The 23,319-nt window shown below is 33.1% G+C and overlaps 1 protein-coding gene across 13 annotated transcripts in view; it reads right to left on the bottom strand.

Annotated features, from left to right (window-relative positions):
• The window catches only part of RYR3 (ryanodine receptor 3), a 193,859-nt gene that overhangs the window by 109,041 nt on the left and 61,499 nt on the right, over nt 1-23,319 (bottom strand). For all 13 annotated transcript variants that reach the window (XM_064424152.1, XM_064424158.1, XM_064424155.1 and 10 more), the window contains 14 exons: nt 18,425-18,598; nt 14,495-14,616; nt 13,095-13,263; nt 11,938-12,076; nt 10,535-10,630; nt 9,650-9,768; nt 7,071-7,204; nt 6,219-6,460; nt 4,940-5,132; nt 3,108-3,324; nt 2,807-2,911; nt 2,284-2,387; nt 1,777-1,860; nt 344-503 (listed from right to left, as the gene is read on the bottom strand). In XM_064424152.1, the coding sequence (XP_064280222.1) occupies nt 344-503; nt 1,777-1,860; nt 2,284-2,387; nt 2,807-2,911; nt 3,108-3,324; nt 4,940-5,132; nt 6,219-6,460; nt 7,071-7,204; nt 9,650-9,768; nt 10,535-10,630; nt 11,938-12,076; nt 13,095-13,263; nt 14,495-14,616; nt 18,425-18,598 (2,058 nt within the window). The remainder of the gene's footprint in view (nt 1-343; nt 504-1,776; nt 1,861-2,283; nt 2,388-2,806; nt 2,912-3,107; nt 3,325-4,939; nt 5,133-6,218; nt 6,461-7,070; nt 7,205-9,649; nt 9,769-10,534; nt 10,631-11,937; nt 12,077-13,094; nt 13,264-14,494; nt 14,617-18,424; nt 18,599-23,319) is intronic.

Below are 23,319 nucleotides of genomic sequence, written 5' to 3'. Positions count from 1 at the left end.
TGTAATGATTACAGAAGAGAAGCAGCATTAATGAAGAAGAGATCTATGAATGCAAGCTCGGTTAATTATCTGTTAATAACACTGAAAACCAAAACACAAGAATGAAGGAGAAGGGTGGAAATATATTCTCATACATCCAGCAGCTGCAACCATACAGGTCTGACAATCCAGACTTTTATATGTAGGGTTTCTTTCCCTGCTCCCAACCCCCTCTCGCTTTCCAATTATTACAGGACAGTCAGCATTTGTCATTTTAACTAGCACTTCCTCCCAAATGATGTTCTGAAATAAAAAAAATCTCATATTCTTTATTTATTCCAAATGCATGTAAAGAAGTACCTACCTGTTGAATGCCATAGGTCCATCCTTGCTTTATTCTATCTTTTGCCCAGACATTATGAGCATTTTCTGCTAATTTGTCAACTAGAAATTCCTGAGAAGGTAACAATTTCACTTCAGAAAGATCAAGAGGGGCAGGTTTATATCCATTTGACATCATGTAACTGTAAGTCAACAAAGCAAAACAGATAGTCAAGATAGTCAGTTATGGTATTGAAATCTTTCTATGAGGCATTCACAGGGTGGAAATCACTATCTCTTTCCACTTTGCAATCTCCTACTCTCACCTTTTCTTTGCAAAAATCTTCCATTGTGTTTGGTTATTGACCAGGATATAAACTGGATTCTAGTCATCTACACCATCTCATTTTCCACCTACTTGCACAATAGTTAATTAAATGTGACTCAGATCCATATTTACATGCCTAAAATGTTGCTATAAAGCAACAAAATTTTTATTGAGCGACTACTTTACATATATATATATTTGTCATTTAAACATTTCAAGTAATTTCTATTTTAATGATCTTTATGATGACTTCTTATGAAACTCTCTTATGTATCATTAAGTATGGTATTTTAATTAACTATTCTGTAAGGATTGCATTACCATTTTTTCCAACAGAAGAAAAAAATTTTAACTATTGTTCTTACCACTTTTTGGCTGAATAAAATGTTTAGTAATTTTTCAGCAGTAGCCATTATCTTCTCCAGCCCTTCCATATTGTATAAGGACAACCTGTTCTTTTAGACATACTTAGATTCTCTTTTGCTCAAGTCATTTAGTTTCCATTAATTAGGATGTTCCATATAGGCAACAAGAGAATAATAGCAAACCAGTATTATGATAGACTGCCTGCAGTATGGATCTTGAGAAAAGCTCTATTTGACTTTCTTTAATTAAGGCCATCAACTGAATCAAGATTACCATCTCTCATCATAAAACTATGTATTTTACTGCTCACTTTAAACAACTGACTTTGTTTTTCATGGATAAATTTCTTTCAGGAAAAAAAGACATATGGTATGTTGATAAACTGATGTGAAATGGCCAGTGTCCAACTTGCTGTTTCTGTCTCCTGTGGTAAAGTAGTAAACTGTCTTTCAAGTAAATAGATTTACCATCATATGACTAGACTGTTCTTTACTATGAGACAGAAAAGCACTGCAATTTTGTATTTAGCTTTGGAGTCTCTGTTCTAGGGTGATGTAACACTGCTACAATTGTCTGTATGCGACTGTTTCTGCCTCTCAACAGCTTCAGGAGGTGATGTAGCACAGTAGTATTCACATTCCAACATCATCACAGCCAAGTAAAGGCCTAACCAGAGATCTGTAATGTATGGGGTTGATATCCAGTATACTTTAAATGAACACAAAATATTTTACATTTATAATAAATATTATAATCTGTAACTGTTACCATAAGGTACATACTTTTTTGGAAGTTTGACTTTTTTAAGATCTTCCTCAGCTGCTGGATGAGCATGAACAATGTGACATCCAAGGGCCAAAAGGGTTCTGGCATAAAAATGGCATTAGTTAAACACGACATTATAGTTCTCATGCATTGTAAATATATGCAGAAGAAATTATATTTAAAAATACGGAAGTAATCCAAAATAATGGTATTTAAAACCACAAATATTTTAATGTATCAGAGATAACAAATAAGCCCTTCAAAGACTAGAAAGGCACAAATTTTTGACTTGAGATTTCTACCACTTTATTAAAACCAAGAGGATTTGGTGGTGTTTTTTTCTTTGTCTGCAGAGACAAAAGTTTTTTTACATCAGTCTGATTAGGTTCCTGAGACTTCTAGTAAAGTTAGCAGAATATCTTTGAAGGAGATGTTTGACTGGTTTTGATATCTTACAATAGTATGATGCACTTAAATAAAAATAAAATTTAAAAACTTTATTTTCTTTTCTATTTAAAGCTCACTTGAGGGTTTCAGTTGACATTTGTAGATTATAATTCTTCTCTGTCTCAGGCAGTTTTGAGAATTCTACAAGACAAGGATGATGCCTTTTATTATCATCCCGTATCTGCAAAAGAATAACAAAAAGAGTACTTTCCTGATGGAATCAAGTATCACAATAAAAACCCAGTAAATTCTTTGCAGTAATGAAGTCAATATAAGCATTACCATTTATATTTGTTCAGTGACAGCTACTCATGACTATATAAATCTCCTTTTCCCATGATTCACTTATAATGCATACTATAAATACTCCTTCATAATTAATGAAATAAACAAAACGAAAATTTTAAGGAATTTGTATGTTAAAAAAAGTCACAAAAAAGTTAATACTGCTGTCTCCTTCCAGCTTACATTGCCACCTGTTGTTGGTAATGTATAGACTACCATTGCATACCCCATTCAAATTCCAAGTCAAGGTTTGTGCTGGTAGAACACTTAACCAAATACAGCTGACTATACCCAGGCAGGTCATTCAAAACATACCTTGCCATATGTCCAGCCCAGTTCTATTTTATTCATTCCCCATAGTTCATGGATATTTTCAGCTAGTTTGTCCCTGATCTTTTCAAGATGAAAAGGAAGAGCAATCTAAGGAAAGAGCATAACAATTCCAGAAGTAAGAAGAGGTTCCAGTTACCACACCTTGTATATCCAAGATCACTTAGTTTAGTTAGTACATCACAACAAACAGTGGAAGAACTGCTAAGAGGGAAAATTTTATATTGTGAATTTAAGTTTTGAATAGACATAAGTTATAGATCCCATTATTGCAAATTTCACATACCTGACTGGTGTCTATTGGACAAGGGATAAAAGAAGCTTGTGAGAGAAATTGTGTTGTACCCAACAAATCCCTCACTCCTTCAAAATCTCTTTTATATTCTTTGACTGGTTCCAATTTCATCTTCTCTTTTGGAAGCAATGCTTCATAACAGGGAGCATAGCCAGCTGGAGGCAGAAATTTAAACTCTCCATGACGTCCACCCAACAGGAAACGAACTCTGTGCAATTTTCAATGAAGCAATTAGACTCTTAAATAATCAGCATATACTATGATTATGGATAAATAGTGTAGAAGCCTAAGCATTTGTTTTACTACCATTTACAAAAATGCATGTGTTCTTCATATTATGGTAAATACCAAAGGGTTACCAAGCATTCATACTAGCAGATACTGACAGTAAAACCATCATCTACCCACTATTTTTTGAAAATTTGTTTTCTCCAAAACAAAACTGATTGTTTAGTGTAGTGACATATTGAAATATTTCTCACTTAAAATCAAATGGTTGTAAGTTGTGATTTTTTTAAGTAGATTTAAGGGATTTGGAAACAGAAATCTAATTTAAATTGGACTGTTATTCTAAAAATACTATTAGGACTATTGATACATAACTTGAAAGTTTTAAAGTTACGTCTCAGTGAACGCATGCAGACAGTTAGGCATATGAGAGAAATAATTAAAAAAACCACTAAAAACCTTAATACATTAGGAAAACAAACAATATTATGCAGAATATTACAGCTGACAATGAGTTCCAGAAGCACGACTAAGATTGTTTGCAAACCCCTAAAATATTCTTTTTCTCCTCAGATATAGATTTGTCATATAAATTTAGGAATATACCAAGAACAAAAACAAAGATAAAAACTATCCAGCTGCATACTTCGGTCCTCAAGTGAGCAAAGTCTAGAGGTAAACACAGAAATGCTAAAAAAAAAAAAAAATAAAAAATCCTGTTATCTCTAGGAATTAGCAACTACATTTTTTTATGGAGTGACCAGAAGCCTATAGGAGTATTAGAACAGATCAACATATTGTGTTCACATTTTTATAAAGATTAAAGACCCCAGAACACCCTCCTTAACTCATGAACTCAGGATTCCCATGTAAAGTATTTTCTCTGCTAGTAATAGACACAGATGACGATATCTGCTGTTAACATCAGCTATGGTGTTTTATAAACTATAAAGAAAAATGTTCTCACAAAATATAAAAACAACATCAAATAGGAATTAAATAAAAGAAAATAATTACACCCATTTTGGCAGATTTCTTACAGTAAAAAGTTATTAATATTTTTAAAAGCTTTGTATTAAAGAAGTTACATAGCAGGGTCACTCCAGGGGAATAAATAAAATTGATTTACTAAACCTTTCCCAGCTCTCATTTATTCTGTTTGATTCTTCAGGAGGTTTTCTGAATTCACTGAACATAGACAACCATATAAATTGTATACAGTAAGTTTGAATCTCAGTATTTTAGCTATAGAAGAGGTAAGAAATAGGGAATATTAGTAAAGAGATTCCAAAACTGCTTCTCATCAATTCTATTTCCTACTGGGAGCACAGTATCCATTTTCATGATGATTTAGGTTTTGTACTCCCCGCTGAGAAAGCCGGTGAGAACCTTAATTAGTGCAAAATATGATGCTGCATTTCTAACATGTTTTTTCACTGATAATTGTAACGAAACAAAATTAATATCACCTAGGTCACCAAATACCCATAAAATAATGCTGTCCAGACATGGTAACTTGATCAACTAGTTTACAGGCTCACATGACACTTTGAAGTGAAATCATCACTGAACAACTAAAATCAAGTTGTACTTACTTTACACCTGCTGACAAGCTTACGACAGGGAAGAAAAACCCTTCTGTACTGAAGTTCTCAAACATTCCCTGTACAGGCTGTCCATTAATGCGGAATGAAATGCTGGGTACACCTAAATCCAAGCAGCAGCTAACCACATCATCAGATGCTAGTAAATGCTGATTGACAGATGCTACAGCTCTGGGTACCCGACCTAGGATAAAAGTATTTAGGAATCAGAATATTTAAGCAGGTTTAATTTTTAAAAATTATTTATTCGACCATTTCTAATGGAGTATGTTGCAGATGCTTCCTAGTCTTCTCCAAAGAATGATAATTTCTAACACTGGAGAATTGTTCAGTAGTATTGGAACAAAATATTGAATTATTTGTGTCTGCACACACATATTTTATATACAAAACCCAATGCTAGAACAATGTTTATATAATTGACAAAGGAAATACTCTCAAATTACGAATTATTAGAATTAATGTCATATACTTTACTTCAGTGTATTCATATACATTCTCATAAAAACACCTTCCATTTACATGGCCCCACTCTATTTTCAGAGTAATTAAAGAATACCTAGATGTATATGGCATTTAAAGGCACTGAGAAAATGGAGAAGCTAAGGATTTTGTCTACGTGCCTTGAAGATTGCACATTAAAACATAAGCCACAAATTGAGCAAGCTAAAAAATAACCATCATTTACTGAGCATGCAAGAGAAATCTGGATGAAAAAATAATGTGATAGTTCATAATTAAAGACTCTACACACAAAGACTAAAATAATGAAGTTGGAAGTAGCATAGAAATTATTATTTTTTATTGACAAAACTTTTATGAAACTATTTTTCAATACTTTAATTCAATTTGATAAAAAGATCTGTAAACAGGTTTAAAAATAACTGTCATTTTCCTTCAACTGTAGATTCAAAGTAAAATAATAACGCAAATGTCAATTTGTATAGAATTAATTTATCTGAGATCAATACATCCATTTTTTTTTGACAGACAGAATTAAGTCAGTATTGATCTAGATCTGGAAAATGCCATTCTGTGGTTGAAATCATAAAAACAGAGGCAATCTTCTAAAAAGCCTAATTGATATAATTCAATATTGGATAACATCTCAGACAAGAAGTCTGATCTGAACTTCTAAATTATTTCTTGATAACCTGGAGTTCTGAATGTAGCTCACTATGAAATATCATGTTATATATACAAGAAAGTGGAAGGTAAAGGTAGGTAAATGTTAACTGTAAGAATAAGTGGGAGCTCACAAAGTACTCACCAGACCACAGATGAAGGCCATCAAACCCAAAAGAGTAGAGGTCATCACCAACACCATTGCCTCCCCATCCTTCTCCACCTCCAGGATAGGGAGCATAGCCCGAAGTGGAGGCCCATCCAACCCGCAAGTGCGTGGGTTCAGCCGTCAAGAATGGATCAACCTGATCAATTATTAACTCAAAGTACCACTTCTTGTATTGTGCAGAGCCCTCAGCAACACCCAAAAATATGTTTGGTCTTATGCTAAGAAAGAAAATGCAAAACAGTGTAAACATAAAGTGTGATATAGGAATTGCTGTGTAATTGTCAAATTCTCTTTACAAGTATGATATAAGTATAGGTACCCACATTTTGTTTATAATATTTTTTAAGTGAACCACTTTGCCTAAATTAATAAAGCTGCTGTAGAACCATCTTCTAAGGTGGAGGTTCCATGCTTTGAAAAACTTACAGTCAAAAGAGAAATGACAAGAAAATTTATTAAAATCAAAACGTGGAGTGAGGTTGCCAGGAAATCAAGTCTCTCTTAAAACACACAAGTATTTCAGAGTATGTTTTGACTCAGAAACAAGCAAGTTTCAAGTTTCCATTTTAGAGCAGCTCTGATTATGAATTAACAATTTCCATTTGATCCCAGTTTCCATACAAATGCCATATTGTCAGTAAAAATGTGTTTTTTCAGAAGTTAATACATAACACATTATCACCTCCTAAGGTGTGTTTCTCAGTATTGAAAGTTTTGGATATTTCTTAGGTTACAGTTTTTTGTTCAATTAATTATTGAAGACATGCAAATTCAATTTTTTTCTAATATAACAGCAATAATCTTTTCTAATATAACACATCACTATACCTTGTCACATCATTAATCAAACGTGTTTGCAAAAGTAAGTCTCTTCTGGGCAGTAAATTGTCACAGATCAAATTTTGGTTGGCACGGACTGCAACTCCATTACAGACACAGAGAGAGCAAAGTACATCGAGAACCTTAAAAGAAAAATCAGAAGTAGTAAGATAAAGGCAGCTAGAAGCATACACCTTTATTCAGTTGTCAGCTTAATTTGCATTCAGAATAGGCCTAAAGGAAGGGATATAATATACATTTATTGCTTTCTATATACTTTTCACATATTTGGGCCAAGTGTATTCTGTACTACTGGTAGAGGATATCAAATATTTGTGGAATATAAAAGCAGAGCACAGGAGTTGAGAATGCATCAGAAATCTTCCTTTAAAATCTTAAAAAATCTTAAAATCTTTATTCTCATTTTGATCAGACAAAACAATTAAAACAGCCGTATGACAATTCTTTAAGACTTAATTAAATCGCAATACAAATTTGAATATAAAATGAAATTCCTTGATAAATTTTCTGCAGACTAAAAAAATTCCTGTGCAAAATTAGTGAATAATTCTCAATGGCAATGAGACTGACTGCTTTTGAGTCTTTTATAGAAACAATGTTTTCAATTTGAGAAATAATCCATTTATTTATAAAATGAAAGGTGCTTTAAAAGCTCAATATAAAGCAAAACAGAATTTCAGAAAGATGTTCTAAAACTTCAGATTTCTTTTCTTTTTTTTTTTTCCTTGAATCTGAAAATTGAAAGAGATAGATATCATTCTTACAGGATACTGGAGCAGGTGGTTTTGGAAGAGAAAACACAGTAACATAATGTTGCTTAATGCTGAGGAGTAAAGCTGCACACTTTGACAAGCAGAGAAGTTTCAATGTGTGCTTGACCTCTGACAATCTTTGAGCAATGAGCCCAAGTGGTCTAGATTGCTACATGCCACCTCCACGACAAAGGACACATCTTCACACCACTGACTGTGTTACTACTATTGTACAACTCCAGAAACAGCAGGATATGAAACTCATTTTAGCTACTCCTGTTGTCTGGCTAGCGAATTGAACACAAACCCACCATTAACATTAGCTTACACTGCTTAAGCTAATATATTTGCTTAAACACTTTTCTATATCCCAGCATTTTCCTTTCTATCACCTCTGCAACTGGGCAGAAACTATCTAGCAGAAGGATAGAGGTAATAATTTAAAGAACCACATAAGCTGAGCAGCACTCAGCTGTAAAGCATCTTAGTAACATTAATGATTGCCAGCAACTCAGACTTTACATATAAACTGTTTAAATAACTTCTGTGATTATGCTGACTATTTCTGACAGAAGACTTTTAATTTAAAAAAGCCTTCAACTCAATAATTTCCAGGACTATTTTGTTTATTATTTTCCTAAATCTCGACAGAATCTCTAATCTAGCAGGAGAACAAGATATACCGTTTGTGGAATAAGAGTTGAATTTTTTTCCCACCCACTCTTCAGTACTTGCTGAGGTGTAGCCAAAGACTACAAATGGAAATGAAAAAATCCATTACCCAGCATAATTCTTCCCCTGTGTACAGTCTCTGTTTCTGCTCTAAGTTCTCAATACAAGATCTACATTGAGATTTTTCAGACAAAAGGTTCTTTCTAGGTGACTGGCATAACACAGTAATCTTGTTAAGAGATAAAAATAGTAAGATAAACTTCCTGCTGTAACTTCAGCTTTTTTTCTTATGCCTACGTATATCAGTTCATACTCCTTAACCCTGTTTAAAAATTCTTTTCTCCTTTACTGTATCTGTAGCTGGTTAGGTTCTCTGTATTAGTGATTTGCAAGAGAAGGTAATTTCAGCTCACAAAAACTTCCTCTGTTCTTCCTCGAGCTTATCAGTATTTCAAATAAAATTTTAATTGAGGAAGGAAACTCACATCAGAAAATCACACAAAAACCTATATCTTCGTCTGTGTTGTGATGTCATCCTGGTCGCAGCCAGAAACTCTGTTCACCTTCTTCTATCATAATAAATTGCATATTGGTGTCTAAATTAATTTCATCCAGTATATCTTCTGGAAACTCAGGGGTTTTTTCTTTCTTCAGAACACCTGTGTTTTCAGATATTTGGATTATTTTTCTGGTTTTCCAATTTATTTTTTTTCTTTTCTGCTGCTATTATTATTACTCAAGTTAGGAATGACTTTGCAGGATATAGTTCTCTATATATGTGGATGTAATGGTAGTCCACTACTTCTCCAGAGCCCTGAATCACAAAGCAAGCTACTCTGCCCACTTTCTTACAGCTACCAGAATATTTCATTTTCTCATCAAATCCAATGTTCTGACTGGTTACCAATATTTCTTAACTGCTTACTTCTCATACAAATTTTTGATAATGGAAAATTGCTGAAAAGCATTTATATATTAAACATTCTTTTAATCTCAACAAAAAAAATTGCTAGTGTACTTTAAGGTTATTTTATTCCTTCAAAGGTATTAGAATAAAATATTTATATGTAGACGTTTATCATCTTTTTTCCCCCACAAATTATTGCAAGATTAACATTACATCCTTAGTTTTTCCAAACATACCTTGTAATTGCGCCCATGTTTATCCAACAGTGAAATAATGGATTTGATGTGTTCTTCGGATATTAGGTTTAAAGCTTCTGGACTTTCAATCAAGATGCAGTGCAACACTTCCAAAATACCTATATGAAGGCCACAGAAACAATGCTGTCATTAAACCACCTGCACCACTGAACACAACCTAAAAGCTCATTCAAAGAATATCTTACAAGATGGTATGGCTTCTCTGGCCTAAAAAGAGAACGAAAGAACTCATCATTGGACATGGTGTATTAGGAACAAATGCATAATAAAAATGTAAATTTCTCTTTTCTTTTGACTATAGCCACAACTTCAAAACCACTTGAGAAATTTGGAAGTTTAGCTCCTTCTTTCAATGGAAGAGGTAAAGGGAACACTGTGTAGTATATTAATGTTTTTTTGATTACTCCACTGTAAAAAACCCCAAAACTATAAGCTACATCTATATGGAGTTTATATACATGCCACAAATACATGTAATTTCATGGTACACCATTCTTGATACTGTCTGACCCAATCCCTCAATTCCTCAGGGTCACGTTCAACATTGACTGGGTGTAGTATTGCACAAAACAAATGTATTGAAGCAAAACAATTCCATATGAGTGTCTCTTAAAATATATTACTTTAAGCAATTAAAAAACCCTAAACAAACAGAAAACAAAACAACCAACAGAAAAACCCACCCAAAATAAGAAAGAAAAAAAAACAAACAAAAATCTCACCAAAAAAACCACAAACAAACAAACAAACCCCAAGAATGTATTTGTTTTCTAATGTGTGTTGGCTTCAAGGAAAACTGCTGTGTAAATAATGTAAAACAGGCATTGAGTGATAGTTCATTTACATTGTAAAAGTGAGTCTCACCTGAGGAAGATTCTAATCTGTCCAATTTACTGATTAGCCAATCAAGGTTACAGGAAAATTGAGCACAGTTGTTTCTGTTTCCACGAATGAGAGCAGCTGGAAAAATATGCAAGGCATTTTAAAAGAGGAGATTTCCATTTTAAATTGATAAAGATTACTATATGTATTTTAACACAATTTTTAGAGTAGCTCAATAAAACAATGAACAGACAAGTTCATGTATATTACCATAATAAAGAATTGGAATTTCCACTACTTTGAAAAACAGCAACTGACATAATTTCTAAGGAGCACATAGTTTTTGAAATTGAAGGGGGTCTCCAGGATAAACAAGAATCCCAGCAAAAAATGCTTTGTTTATGTTATATTTTTTTGCTAAATATAAATAGAAGTTAGCCAACACTCTTGCTTGATGGCAAGCATGGTCATGATCATGGGGCTGAAATATTTTCTTTTTCTTCCTAGCAAGTATGGGAAAATCATATACAGGAATTTGAGGTCAAGTGCAGATTAGACATATTGGTGTTTAGTTCTCCTTTCTGATTTCTGGTTGTAGAATGCACAGCTTTTTAGTCTTTCAGGAGTGCAGACTGCACTTTGAAAGTTCATCAACATTCAAGTCTTTCAAGAAATACTGTTCATTTTGTTCCTTCTAGAAGTCATAGATCATGGGGGAAAAAAGAGTAACAAAAATACATCTTTTGTATCCAATTGTCACTGATTTTTATTATGAAGGACAAAAAATATTACATCACAACCACTGTGTTCAAAATGTACCGACAGATGAAAGTCAAGAAAAAATCTAAAAAAAGTCCACATAGTACTAGAGAGAGTTTCTTTTCATCCTATTTTTCTTTAAAATCATAAGACTGTAGTAAAATACAACCAGTGGTAACTTTTTAGTTTCTAAGGCCATGAGATTTCGTCAGAAGCACCTGCATGTCTATTCTGTGTGAATAACCTCATGCTTCAAAACACTTCCCCTAGTTTCTTTTATTCTTGCCCTGTCTCTCAACTTCCTTGTTTCACTATGGATAAGGACTATCTTCCTTTGTGATGAAAACAGAATGTATTTAATCTCCATCAAAAGACAAGATTATCCTAAATGAGGAATAACATAAACTAGGTATCAAATAAGAAATTTAAATACACATATAAATACTTATTCTGCTCTATAATTTTGGTCATATTACAGCTCAGAAGCTTTTTGCTCTTGAATAGCAGTGCTCTAGAAAATCTGGCATGGATATTGAAAAAAATCTGTAATGTATATAATAAACTTAGTACATAATAAAGTGAATAATACTCAAAGCATTCTTTGGTGCTGAGGCAGCAAGTAGGATTCCATGCTGCTGGGGTATTCTGGGGTTTTTTTACTTTAGAAGGTTTTTTTAAGAACTTACCTAACAATTTGTAAAGGAGATTCAAAATTTCTTTCCATGATGTACCACCATGCTCTTCTCTGGCAATTCCTGCAAAATGAGCTGCGCTGTTGTAGTCGTTTAAGCGATCAATGCAATTCAGAACGAGTGCCAGCATTCCCTAAACACGTGTGACAGAGAGGAAAGTCAACTGCACATGAAAGAGCATTGGTCATTGTTTCTTTAAGGACTTGTTCCTGCATAAATGGGAAGGTTGCATTACCTTAAATCAAGAAAATCCCAAACAACAAACCAATTGTGCTTAAATGATTTGAATATGTATTTTTCTGTATAAGGAGAATTAATTTTGGGGAATGATCCCATACGGTTCCTTACACAACTAAGTATTATGAAAAATAAAGAATAAAAATCTGAAAATAAAGGCTTTTTCAATTTTTAACCATATTCTTTTTTTTATGTAAACTCTTCCTTGCATAAGGAAAAAATGCTTAAATTTAGATAAAAAGGAATTTTCATTGATTAAAAAAGGTGGAAATTTTGCTATCCAATAAAATATCTGTAAACCAAAGATTTTTAAAAGCTACAAGAGATTTGTAATTTCACTGTGATTGCATACTCAAATAGTATGGAAAATCTGGAAGCAATTCAAATGTGTCTAAACACATCATAAATTACATTTAGCAATTCTACAAAAATGCAAAAATTCAATTTTCAGAGAGGAGCAATTCAACAATTATGTAATACATAACTTTCTCTAAAACTGGCATTCTTAGAATTTCTAGAGATAAAAAAGTGACAGGCAGATTCACAGGACAGAAAAGACATCCATTATTGACCCAGGTTTTATCATTCATTTGGAGTATCCAGGTTGTACAAGTTAACAGGGAGAGAAATAAATTTTTGTAAAATAAGATCCTTTTAAAGATGTTTGGAAGTATTAAGATCAAATTTTATGACAGTGTGTTGCTTGTGACAAGTGTAATATACTTTTATATATATATATATATCATACCTTTATATATATATATATATATATCTAGATATCTATATATATGAATTTCAGCTAGAAACATTTCATTATAGATCATATCTAGATGATAATATGGATACACCTAAATTTCTCTCAAAGTTTATGGGACAATACACTTAAAATAATGCAAAAATCCCTTTCTCTGTACCTCTTCTTTGAATAGATTTTGTCTGTTTTTGAGTGAGCGAAGTTTGTTTTGCTTGTCTTCGTGTTGCAGGTCTTCTTCGGGAAGCTGGAAGTAAGTGATCAGGTCTTGCAGTGTCTGAGCCATCTCCTCAACAGGCAGGGCGCTGGGTGACAGTGCTCTGTTGTTCCCACTATGGAAAACACCAAGACTGGCAGCATTAATCATTCTAATACTGTAATTTACAGTATTATTGGGCAGCCTATTCTCTTTTGGTACCTAAATCAAGTATTGCTACGTGTAAGACATGTGCATATAAGCAACAGATGCTCTGAACTGAACGTCATTCAAACATCTATTATTTGGGTGTCCAGCACCCAGCTTCCTCAGAGGAATCATATTTTCCTTTCTGTGCTGATATAAACAGAGAGAATGGTTTTTCTTTAAAAAGGAAAAAAAAAATTATAAGAAGAAGCAATGTAATTCAGCAAAAAGAAGTAAAAGAGATTAAAGCTATTTTACTACAGTAATTGATTTTGTTTAGATAATTTAAATCCCATTAAAGTTATAGGTTTGATGTGCAATAACAGTAGCAGTTATTGAATTTGTATACCCACAACTTTCTGGGAAAAGAGCACAAAAGTAGCAGGTAATCCAACTATGAATTAGATCTTCTGCATCTATTTCATATAGTAAATAAACAAGAGTGGGATTTAAAAATATAAAGCATTTCAAGGCATCTCTGTTGCCAGTAAAATAATGTCTTTTTCTGTTCAAGTATTTTCTCAACCTTGTGCAACAATCCAGTTTTCTATAACCTGACTACTATAAATAGCACCATCTAGCAGGCACTGACTGCTGGCAAGGGTGGCTCTGTTTTATATCCTCAGCTCAAGAAATACCAAGCAGTGGTGCAGAGTCTTCAGATACTGAAGTAATAATGTTTTAAAAACAGGCTCATGTGGTGGGCAAATAATTAAAAACTCTTTCTTTATTTTTTTCATAAAATATTGCAGCAAATATTACAAGAGTGAACACTTTATCATCATCATTAAAACTTTTACCAAGCATTACAAAAAAAATTCTTCAGTAGAAAATACATTCTTAATTTATTTAATTACACAAAAGTCTAGGTGTCATTGAATGCTCACTAACAGAGTTAGACTAACATCAGTTAGCATGTTTTCTTCAACATGGATTATGATGCAGCTTGCTTCTGGCTTCAAGGTATTAGATTTCATGTAAATAATTTCATGTAACTGTTCTATCACTTAATGGCACTATTAATTAAAATTTCAAATTTGAATCAGTAAAAATATATTTCTAATAACTTCTAAATTCAAACACTTGAAAGCAGGACATTAGGATTCTTTTAGAGAAATTCTTATAATTTCAGAATACTTTAAAGACAGGGTAACAACTACCTTATGAAGTGGCTGAATAAGCTTGTAGTATTGCGAATTATTCGAGCAGCCTGGGATTCCTCACGCTGGCATCTTTGCAATGTGAGACCATCATCCATATGACCTTCTTGGTGTAATATAACCTATTGGGAGTCAGTAATTTTCACAATAATTACTTAAAAATTACTTTTTGCTTTTAATTTTTTTATTTTTTTTAATACTGCATTGAAAAAAGTAATTTGTATATATACAGATTTGTTAATCACTTTATCTAGACACCTATTAAATAACTACAAGTTTTTCAGTCTCACATAAGTTATTCAGAGCAGAAAATGTATTTTTATTCTTTCACAATTCATTTTAAAAGATACTCTTAAAAACATTTTCAAGGTGTAACAAAAAATGTCATTTTTTCTATTTTCTAGCTCTCAGGGAAAGAGGAACTTCACTTTCTTGAATATCATTTATGAAAGGATTTATGATTTAAGACTATTGACAGGAAAAATCAAGCTGGAGTAACAAATATTACAATGCTGCTAAAGGAGCAATAGTGTTTATGAGCAACTTCTGATTCATTTAACTATTTCTACACAATATGTTGTGTTCTTATGTGAACCAGATACGAACATCATATGAACTTCAAGCAATAACAGAGATCCTTTTATGGGATTTTAATCTTTTGCTTTGAAAAAACACACAAAGTCACAGAAAGCTAGCATCCCTTTTAGGTGTCACAAAAACAAATCTTGGTCATTTTGAGTTGTTAAAATCCTACATCAGTTTTGGTTGCAATAAATGTGAGTTATCCTGCTTCTTTGCTCAAGAAGCAATCTACTGAATTCTCCATAAAAATTGTATCATTTTAGCTTTGAGTTAATAAAAAATTGCAACCCACCTTCCCAGTTAGGAGAGTAATTCTGAGGGCATGAGTAGTTAACAAAGACACCAGTAATGCTATACAGGTGGTTGCTGCCACAAACAGGAAAGTTATTTACCAACAGCTTTTGTACATACTAGCATATAGGTGTGACAAAACACTGGAAAGTGATATTCTTCTGTGCTTGGCAGAATCTACACTACACTTGTTCTCTGTTCCTTCAAACATGCTGAGTTTATCTGGACAGCAGAATCCATGGAAATATGGATGGAGAAGATTGGGAAGATATTTTTGAATTATTACATTAATAATGTTTTCTTAAAGGAAAATAGTTTAGAATGTGGCCATCTTTCCTCTTTTTTCAGATACTTCTTTATATAGAATCACCCTGTGGGTGACTTTGCTAGCTTAAATATCACTGTTTCCAAGGAGAAGGTCCTGAGGTCTCAAAACAGAAAAGTGAAATTCTACTCTTTCCATCACAAGACTAGTAAGAAAAACATTTGACAATTAAAGAATGTGTGCTCAGGCCATTGTGTGCAGCTCCAGATTTTGGAGCTACAGGAATGAAAACATTTGACAGATAGGGTATTGAAGCTGTCATGCATTGCAAAATAATTGCATCTTTATTATTGTAGAGCAGATATGCACTCTTCTCCCTTAGCATACACTGTGGATGAGGGAAAACTCTTTTGAAGGATCCAATATTTCTTATTTCTCTGACCAAAAACCAATCACCAAAACAAAACCAAAAAAACCCCATCAAAAACCAACCAGAGAAACAATAAACAAGCCAAACCTCAACTAAATTGTCCAGAAACATCACAATGACAGGAAAGTGCTATTTAGGATTCCTGTAAGTACATCTCAGACAGAAGCATCCATCACTGGCTACATCAATTCCCCAGATAAAACACTTGTCTGCATATAGAAAGGGGTGTTTGGCACTGCCTTGCTTGTTGAAGTACAGCAAGGCACTGACCAACACTGTGAGCAGTGGGCTCCAGAGCATGGATCCAAATCACGTAGCATGTGTTTTTCTGTTCCCTGAGCTCTAGCATTTTGGAGCTCTGCAGGAGTTCATTGCTTGCACAAAAGCAAAATTAAAAGATAGACATCCATCACTCACTGGATGGTGGAGGGATGTTGACTACAATACTGATGTAATCACAATTATCTGGAAAAATCTTGAATCCCTGGTTACCATAATCTCAGAGAGACAGACAAAATATAAAAATTCTGGGAGAAATCATGCAAAAAGTCTCACAAAAGACATCAGAATTTCTTACATATTTTTTAGTATAATAATTAGCTACATGAAGCTACACCAAAGCCAAACAACAGGAATTTTTACTTTATAAGATTATTTACTATTTTATAACAGAACTAATCTCATCGTTGTTTTCTCCTCTCTATGGCTTTACAGAAGCTGATGGTGATAATAGCTAAGTTATGCCAGAAAAGCATCCTTTGCCTCTTGCAAATACAGGGTACTTCTCAATCTTCCTAAGGCTAATGAGTCATGCTGTAAAAAGTGCAGGCCAGCTTCAGAAGGAATACAGAGAGTGAAAGTGAAAATTGCCTGATATGATGACAGAGGATGAATACCAAGCAATGGCTTCAGTTCTAATGTAGAAAAACTAATTTTTTATGAAATTGAAAGTGATGTATATCTCAAGTTGCTTACAAGATTATAGCCTAGTGTCATATAGCAGGGTATGAAAAACTGTTTCTTGCCTCCACAGGAATATCAACTGCATGAAGCTAGAAGGTTTGGATTTTCTTCTGTTTGAAGGTACTTAACAAGACAGAATTCTCCAGGTGAGAGGGCAACAAAAGATTTTAAGTCTTTGAACATGAAGGAAACAGTTTCAAAGGAGAATATAAGTGACAGGCAATTATGGAGATTCTTTTAGTCTCTTGCTGCTGAGCAGAAAACTGGAGAAACAAAATACTGAACGCTGCAGGAAGATATTGCAAAATTCTTCAATGAATACAGAGGAAGAATCCACACGCTGCCTTTTCAAGAAGTAAAATTGGACCCTCTGAGGAAACTGAATGACATAGCCAACTGTGGCATGGGAAAGAAGAGGACATCATTGTGTGGTTTAATTTTTTTATCAAGAAAATACTGAATGACTGGCATTTAAAGAATTTCTCTGATCAGCCAGATTGCTGAGAAGTGAAGGGGTTGGGCACTCACTGCCCAATGATGATGACCATGTGTGCTGCCTATGAATAAATGTGATTGTGCCTGGGGAGTGTGAGCAGCACCTCCTGGTTCTGTGCTGCAGTGCTTGTGTATGGCTACTCTCTTATGAATGTACGTGCGTGCAAATAACTAAAGGAGGATTCCAGCTTCTTTTCAGTAATGAACTTTTTTCTTTTTCTCTTTTTCATGTTCTAATGTTGGGTTCAATTTGTAAAAGGTCTACAAACTGAGAATAAAGGAGTCCATTGGTAATGATGAAGTTATATAAAACTAGTACTAAACCCCATAACACTGGATGAAATATGAACATAAAATTTGAAGATATAAGAGGTCATATGCCACTAATTAAGAGTATAATTGTACCCTAAAATCAAAAGACTGAGAGAAAGACCTTCTTGATGTCACATCACAATTACATCTAACATTTTGGGAGGAAATTATTCTCTAATATCCCTTAATAAACTTGACTATTTTCTAAGGCCATTTCTTAAGTGAAAAATTTAATTGTCATTTCACATAATACACCTCATTAAAAAACCTGAAACACCAGTTAATGTTAGATGACTTATTAGTTTACACCAGTTGCAACTGTTAAATTTAGATGTTAAATAATTATATAAATAATTAATTTCTGTCTTTTATGGGTGTAAAAAATAAAAATTAAGTACAAACTAATAATTTTTTTTCTGAGAAAAAAAGTAGTTAAATACATTTCTTAATGATGAAGTTTTTCTTCAATTACATGGTTACATTAATATCCAGCACTGTTTTCACTTTCAGAGTGAAATATTCACATTTTCAATATAAAAATTAAACCCACAAATTGGCTTCACAAGTAATTAAAAAAAACCCCAAACATTACCTTTCTTTTCAAGGGACCTAAACGTGCTGATTTAGCATCCTGTGCTTTGTAAGTCAACCATAAGGCAGTGGCCACATGTTGGACAAAACAGATTGAATCTCCATACTTTATTTCTGGGACTCCCATTCCATCAATGTCACGTTTCAGACTAGATTCCTGCTTTTCTTTCAGCTCCTAAGGAGATAAAATAAAGTTGGTATTTAATCTCTGTATTGGAATAGGATAAAGCATTGAATTCTACACTGATACATATTACAATACTGAACACTATTTATAGTACTTATGCTGCTAAGATGCAGCTAAATCTCAAGTCACGTAACTTCAGCTTCTATCCAATTAATCTTTCAGACTGTGATTAAAAATAATTTCAAACCTGAAGCATCATTTTCACTGAAGCAAGAAAAATCAAGTCAAAATCCATTAGAGTGGATCAATAGCAACAAAATCTTTATTATCTTTATCTATTCAATAATGGATGTAAATAAAGTTTCAGTTTAGCAATCTGAACAATCTGTAGTACTCTATGTAGCAAAAGTTTTTTAATTTTAGCTTAGACATGAAAAAGAAAAATAAACCGGTTTTGCAATGTAGCTAAAATATATTTATGCTGAATTTTTTTTGTTTATAATTTGTATATAGAGGTACACACTATGCTTAGAATAATGTCTTTGCATTGAAAAACCATAAAAAAGAAAATATTATTTTAAAAAGACAATATGGTTTTTATATTTACTTTACTTTTGCACGTCTCAATTTTTTTACATGTATTTATATATATAAATAAACAAATAAATAAATAATGGGGGTTTTATTCATTTTGTAAGAAGATTTGGATTATTTCAAACCTATTTTGCTCAATGCTTGACTGGAACAACCATTTCTTAAATCAAATTTATTTCTTAATCCCATTATTCCTCATTTACAGTTGGGGGATTTTTAACACTTCAGTGCTTTAAAATAAAGTAGCTGTCCTTTAAAAGATGAATTCCGGAATAAGAATTATGCTGCAAACTTTGTAATAGCAATTTATGGATATATGTGATTGTGCTGGTTTTTTATGTGTGAAAAGGTTTTTTATTTCATTTCAGTTTATATAATGTTCAAGCCCTGGGGAGTAAACAGAAGTTGTATTATATCTATGCTAATCTGCTTTCATTTATATGTAATTTACCTGTCACATTTCAACAATAATTTCACTGGAAACAGGTAACATTATAATGCCAAGATGAAGGTGAATGAAATTACAAGACATTCCTTGGAGCTACCATTTCAATGTCAAGACTATGGGGAAAACATGTCACATCATATTTGTGTGGACTGCACTGTCATTACAGAAAAAATGAATTATATCAATGCACATTTGCAGTGAGGACATTAAGTGAAAAATACAATAAAATAGAGCAAATTCACAGTCAGCAATTTATTGTTTGTCTTTACATTGTAACCTGAAGATTAAAACTTTTTTCTTCACATATTGTGCATGCATCAACAATCAAGCATCAATGAACATTGCAGATAACAAAACCATAGTGTGGTAATAAGCAATCCTAATTAAGTTACTTTGAAAAAATTGAGAGATACTGATCCCTTTTGACAACACTAAACATAGTGAAAGAACCCAAATTTTTTCATTTCAGAAATAAATTTTTAGAATTATTTCAGGGGTCTGAAGGCTGTTTTCACTTTGAAAAATACAGCACAAATTCCTCTTCATGTTTTGCTCTTTGCACTCTGTCCAGCTTCTCTAGGATTTCAGCCAAGTAATTTGATCATAGTGTGCAAAGGCACAGTGTATTTTACAACAGCTGAAAAGTCTAGTCAGATAAAGATTACTAGGAGAGAAGGGAAAAAAACCCTTCTCTTAGCTAGATATTTGTACATATCTTAACAGCAAAATATCCAAACACTTTGGCTTTTAAATACCTCTCTTCACAGTTTAGTCCCAGTTTAACTCCCTCAGGCCATTAATTAAATCAAAGAAAAAAAATCGCACCATGGGCCCGGAAATTCGCAAAGGAAAAGCAATGCCAACAATAACAACAGCAACAAAAATACCCCAAACCAAACCAAACCAACAAAAAAAGATGGCATGAACAAAAGGATTTGAGGGCAAAGCTGTCAAAGATGATATTTTCAAATGATGTTTAATATACTAGAAGAAGGGCAGGAATTAGAAAGTGAGAAAGAATCATAGATTCCTACGTGATAAAAGGAATATGAGGAATGGCAATGTGAATAGAACAAATAAACTTAACTTTCTTTAAAAGATTTTACAATAATAAAAACACAGTAGGGGAAACACTTTTGCCAGCTAAAAGGGTTGTTTAGACAGTCCTAAGAATGGCAAAACAACCTATCTGCTGAACTCTTACTAAATCTAATCTTCATGAGTGAATTAAAATTTTATCTTTTGCTATTGCACACTGTTATTGCATTAAAACTCCTGCCAGAGATACTCCAATTCAACAAAAGAAAAAGATAAAAGGTCTACAGATATAAGAGGTTGCTACTGGCATTATTGTTCTCTGTATACTTTGCTTTATACGTTTGCACATTCCAGTAGACAAGGAAAAAAAAAAGTTACTTTCATTTCACCTGTTTTTTCTTCCCATAAAAAATAAGTAGAAAACAGGGTTTAATACTGCATTTGAAATGCAGTGCTTACTGGGAAAAATATAATTATGAAATATCAACTTAAATATAAGTATTTGAACTTTTAGAGACAAATGTAGATAAAGGCCTTTGCAATACCTATGATTACAAAACCAAATTAAACTTTATGATTACTACCATAGTATTACGACATCCTAATGACATGTTGAGTCCCTAAGACAGCTACATGTTGGCAGTAATATTAAAATGATATCAAATCCTTCTGCATGAGTCATCTGTGACTTTTTAATGTGTCAGAATGTTACTTACCAAGACTATACCAATAACTTCTTCATTGTCAATTGTACATACTGCCACAAAAATAAAATATGAAATCTCAAATATTAATGCTGGGCTACGCAAATTAAAATAAACAATTATTTTTAAATATGCTCTTGTTTCCACTGTGTTTAATCTCAAGGAAATTGTTAGCAGACCCAAGATTCTCCTTAGCAGTGTATACTGAGCCAAGTACTGTGCTGGAATGAGAACATCCCATTTCAAAACAGGATTCCATCTGGTGTAGAGAAACTGCTGTCTCTGCTGTCACAAGGCATTACAGATCTGTTGCCTTAAAATATAAAGGTTGACATTTTAAAATTTGGTCAAAAGCAAGCTCTATATTGAAAACAATAAAGATGTAATTTGGAGGGGGATGTAGTCTATCAATTTCTGATGCTTGTAAGATTAGTTTGCAGCAATTAGGAAGCAAAACAGGCATGTATTACATATGTTACTTTCATTGAAATTAGCACCATAATGTTCTTTAGCATATACCTTAACTTTTTAAAAACTTTCCTTCTGTTCTTATTTAGTAAAAACATGTTAAGGAAAACTCTAATTCAAATTTTATAATTTAAAATTAGTGTTTCAATTTCCAGTGTTATCCATCAAAACAAAAAAAAACAGTGAAAGAAAATAGACTATGAATGCAGTCACAGGTTTTGACAAGCAAGGAGCACACAAGATTGCTGAAGTGGAATATAACAGTATTGAGGAAGAAGGTGTTTTTTCAACAAGAGAGTCCCTATAACAACTACTGGAAAATAAGACTTTATTTAAGTCATGTGTTACAGGCTCCTGGGTAGCCTTGAGGATTTGTATATGCACATAGTTCTGCTTTCTGGCAAAGATAATATCTTTTTTTTTTTTTTTTTAATCCTTTTGCTGGCTTCCAAACTGGAAAGAATACCACAATGAAGATGTGTTTCATTTCATTTTGGATACTCAGCAGCAATGCTTATAGTAAGGAACCTGGTCTGGACTGGTGTTGACCCTATCTGGAGCAAAAAGTGGGACTAGATGGCTGCCCAGGGTCCTTCTTGATCAGAATTATTCTATTAGTCTAAGGGATGGAGTGCTGCAAACAGACAGGTATCCAGCACCCTATTTTTAAGAATCTGTACACAGCTGGAATGCAGATATTAGACAGACATCTTCCCTGAATTCATGCCATGTTATGGTACATGCAAATGAAAAGGTCTCTTCATTGAGAAAACAAACCAATAAAATGTTTATAATTACATATATGCAGAAATTAAGATTAAAACACCTGCATGTATGTATTTAGTCTATCTATACATCTATGGTCCTTTTCCTCCCAATCGGTGTGCAAGCAGCACTTCACTTAAGAGCCCTTTCCTCTTAGAGTCCAAGTCAATATTTGGGATTTATTCCCTTTCCAAACATCACTTTTCTTTCTTCAGAAAAAGTTACCACTGCTTGCTCCCCTCACCTTTGGAAACACTAATGTCTCCATCCATGTGCAGCTCTTACGTGCCCAGACAATAAATAACAATTCTTATTCTTGGCACCAAATTCATACCCTATCATGAGGTACAAAAATTATTTTCTGTGTAGGACAGCACAAATGGGACTGTATGATGAGACACTGAGCTTGGATTTAATATAAAAATGTACATTAACAACCATATTATGTATAAACACAGAAGGCATGAATGACTTCTGCATAATCAATTACTACTGTGCTTTAACCTGGTCATTTTGGACACTGCACTTAATTTTACCTCAGCAAAAAGAGTAAGAAAATAGGGCATGTTTACTCAATGTAACAGAAGTCATTTTATGAATGTGCATACATAACCACTAAATTTACATACTCAAAATTTATACGTTTATATGCATAGATTAAAATATTGGAAAACAGCAGGACAGCTGGTGTCCAGTTAGGCAGTGAGTACATCAGAGGAATTTTAACTCAATGTTTAACCAGTAACTGTGGC

This window comes from Passer domesticus, chromosome 6, assembly GCF_036417665.1.
Source record: "Passer domesticus isolate bPasDom1 chromosome 6, bPasDom1.hap1, whole genome shotgun sequence".
NCBI classification, from domain to species: domain Eukaryota; kingdom Metazoa; phylum Chordata; class Aves; order Passeriformes; family Passeridae; genus Passer; species Passer domesticus.
This window is presented reverse-complemented; position numbering and strand designations above follow the sequence as displayed.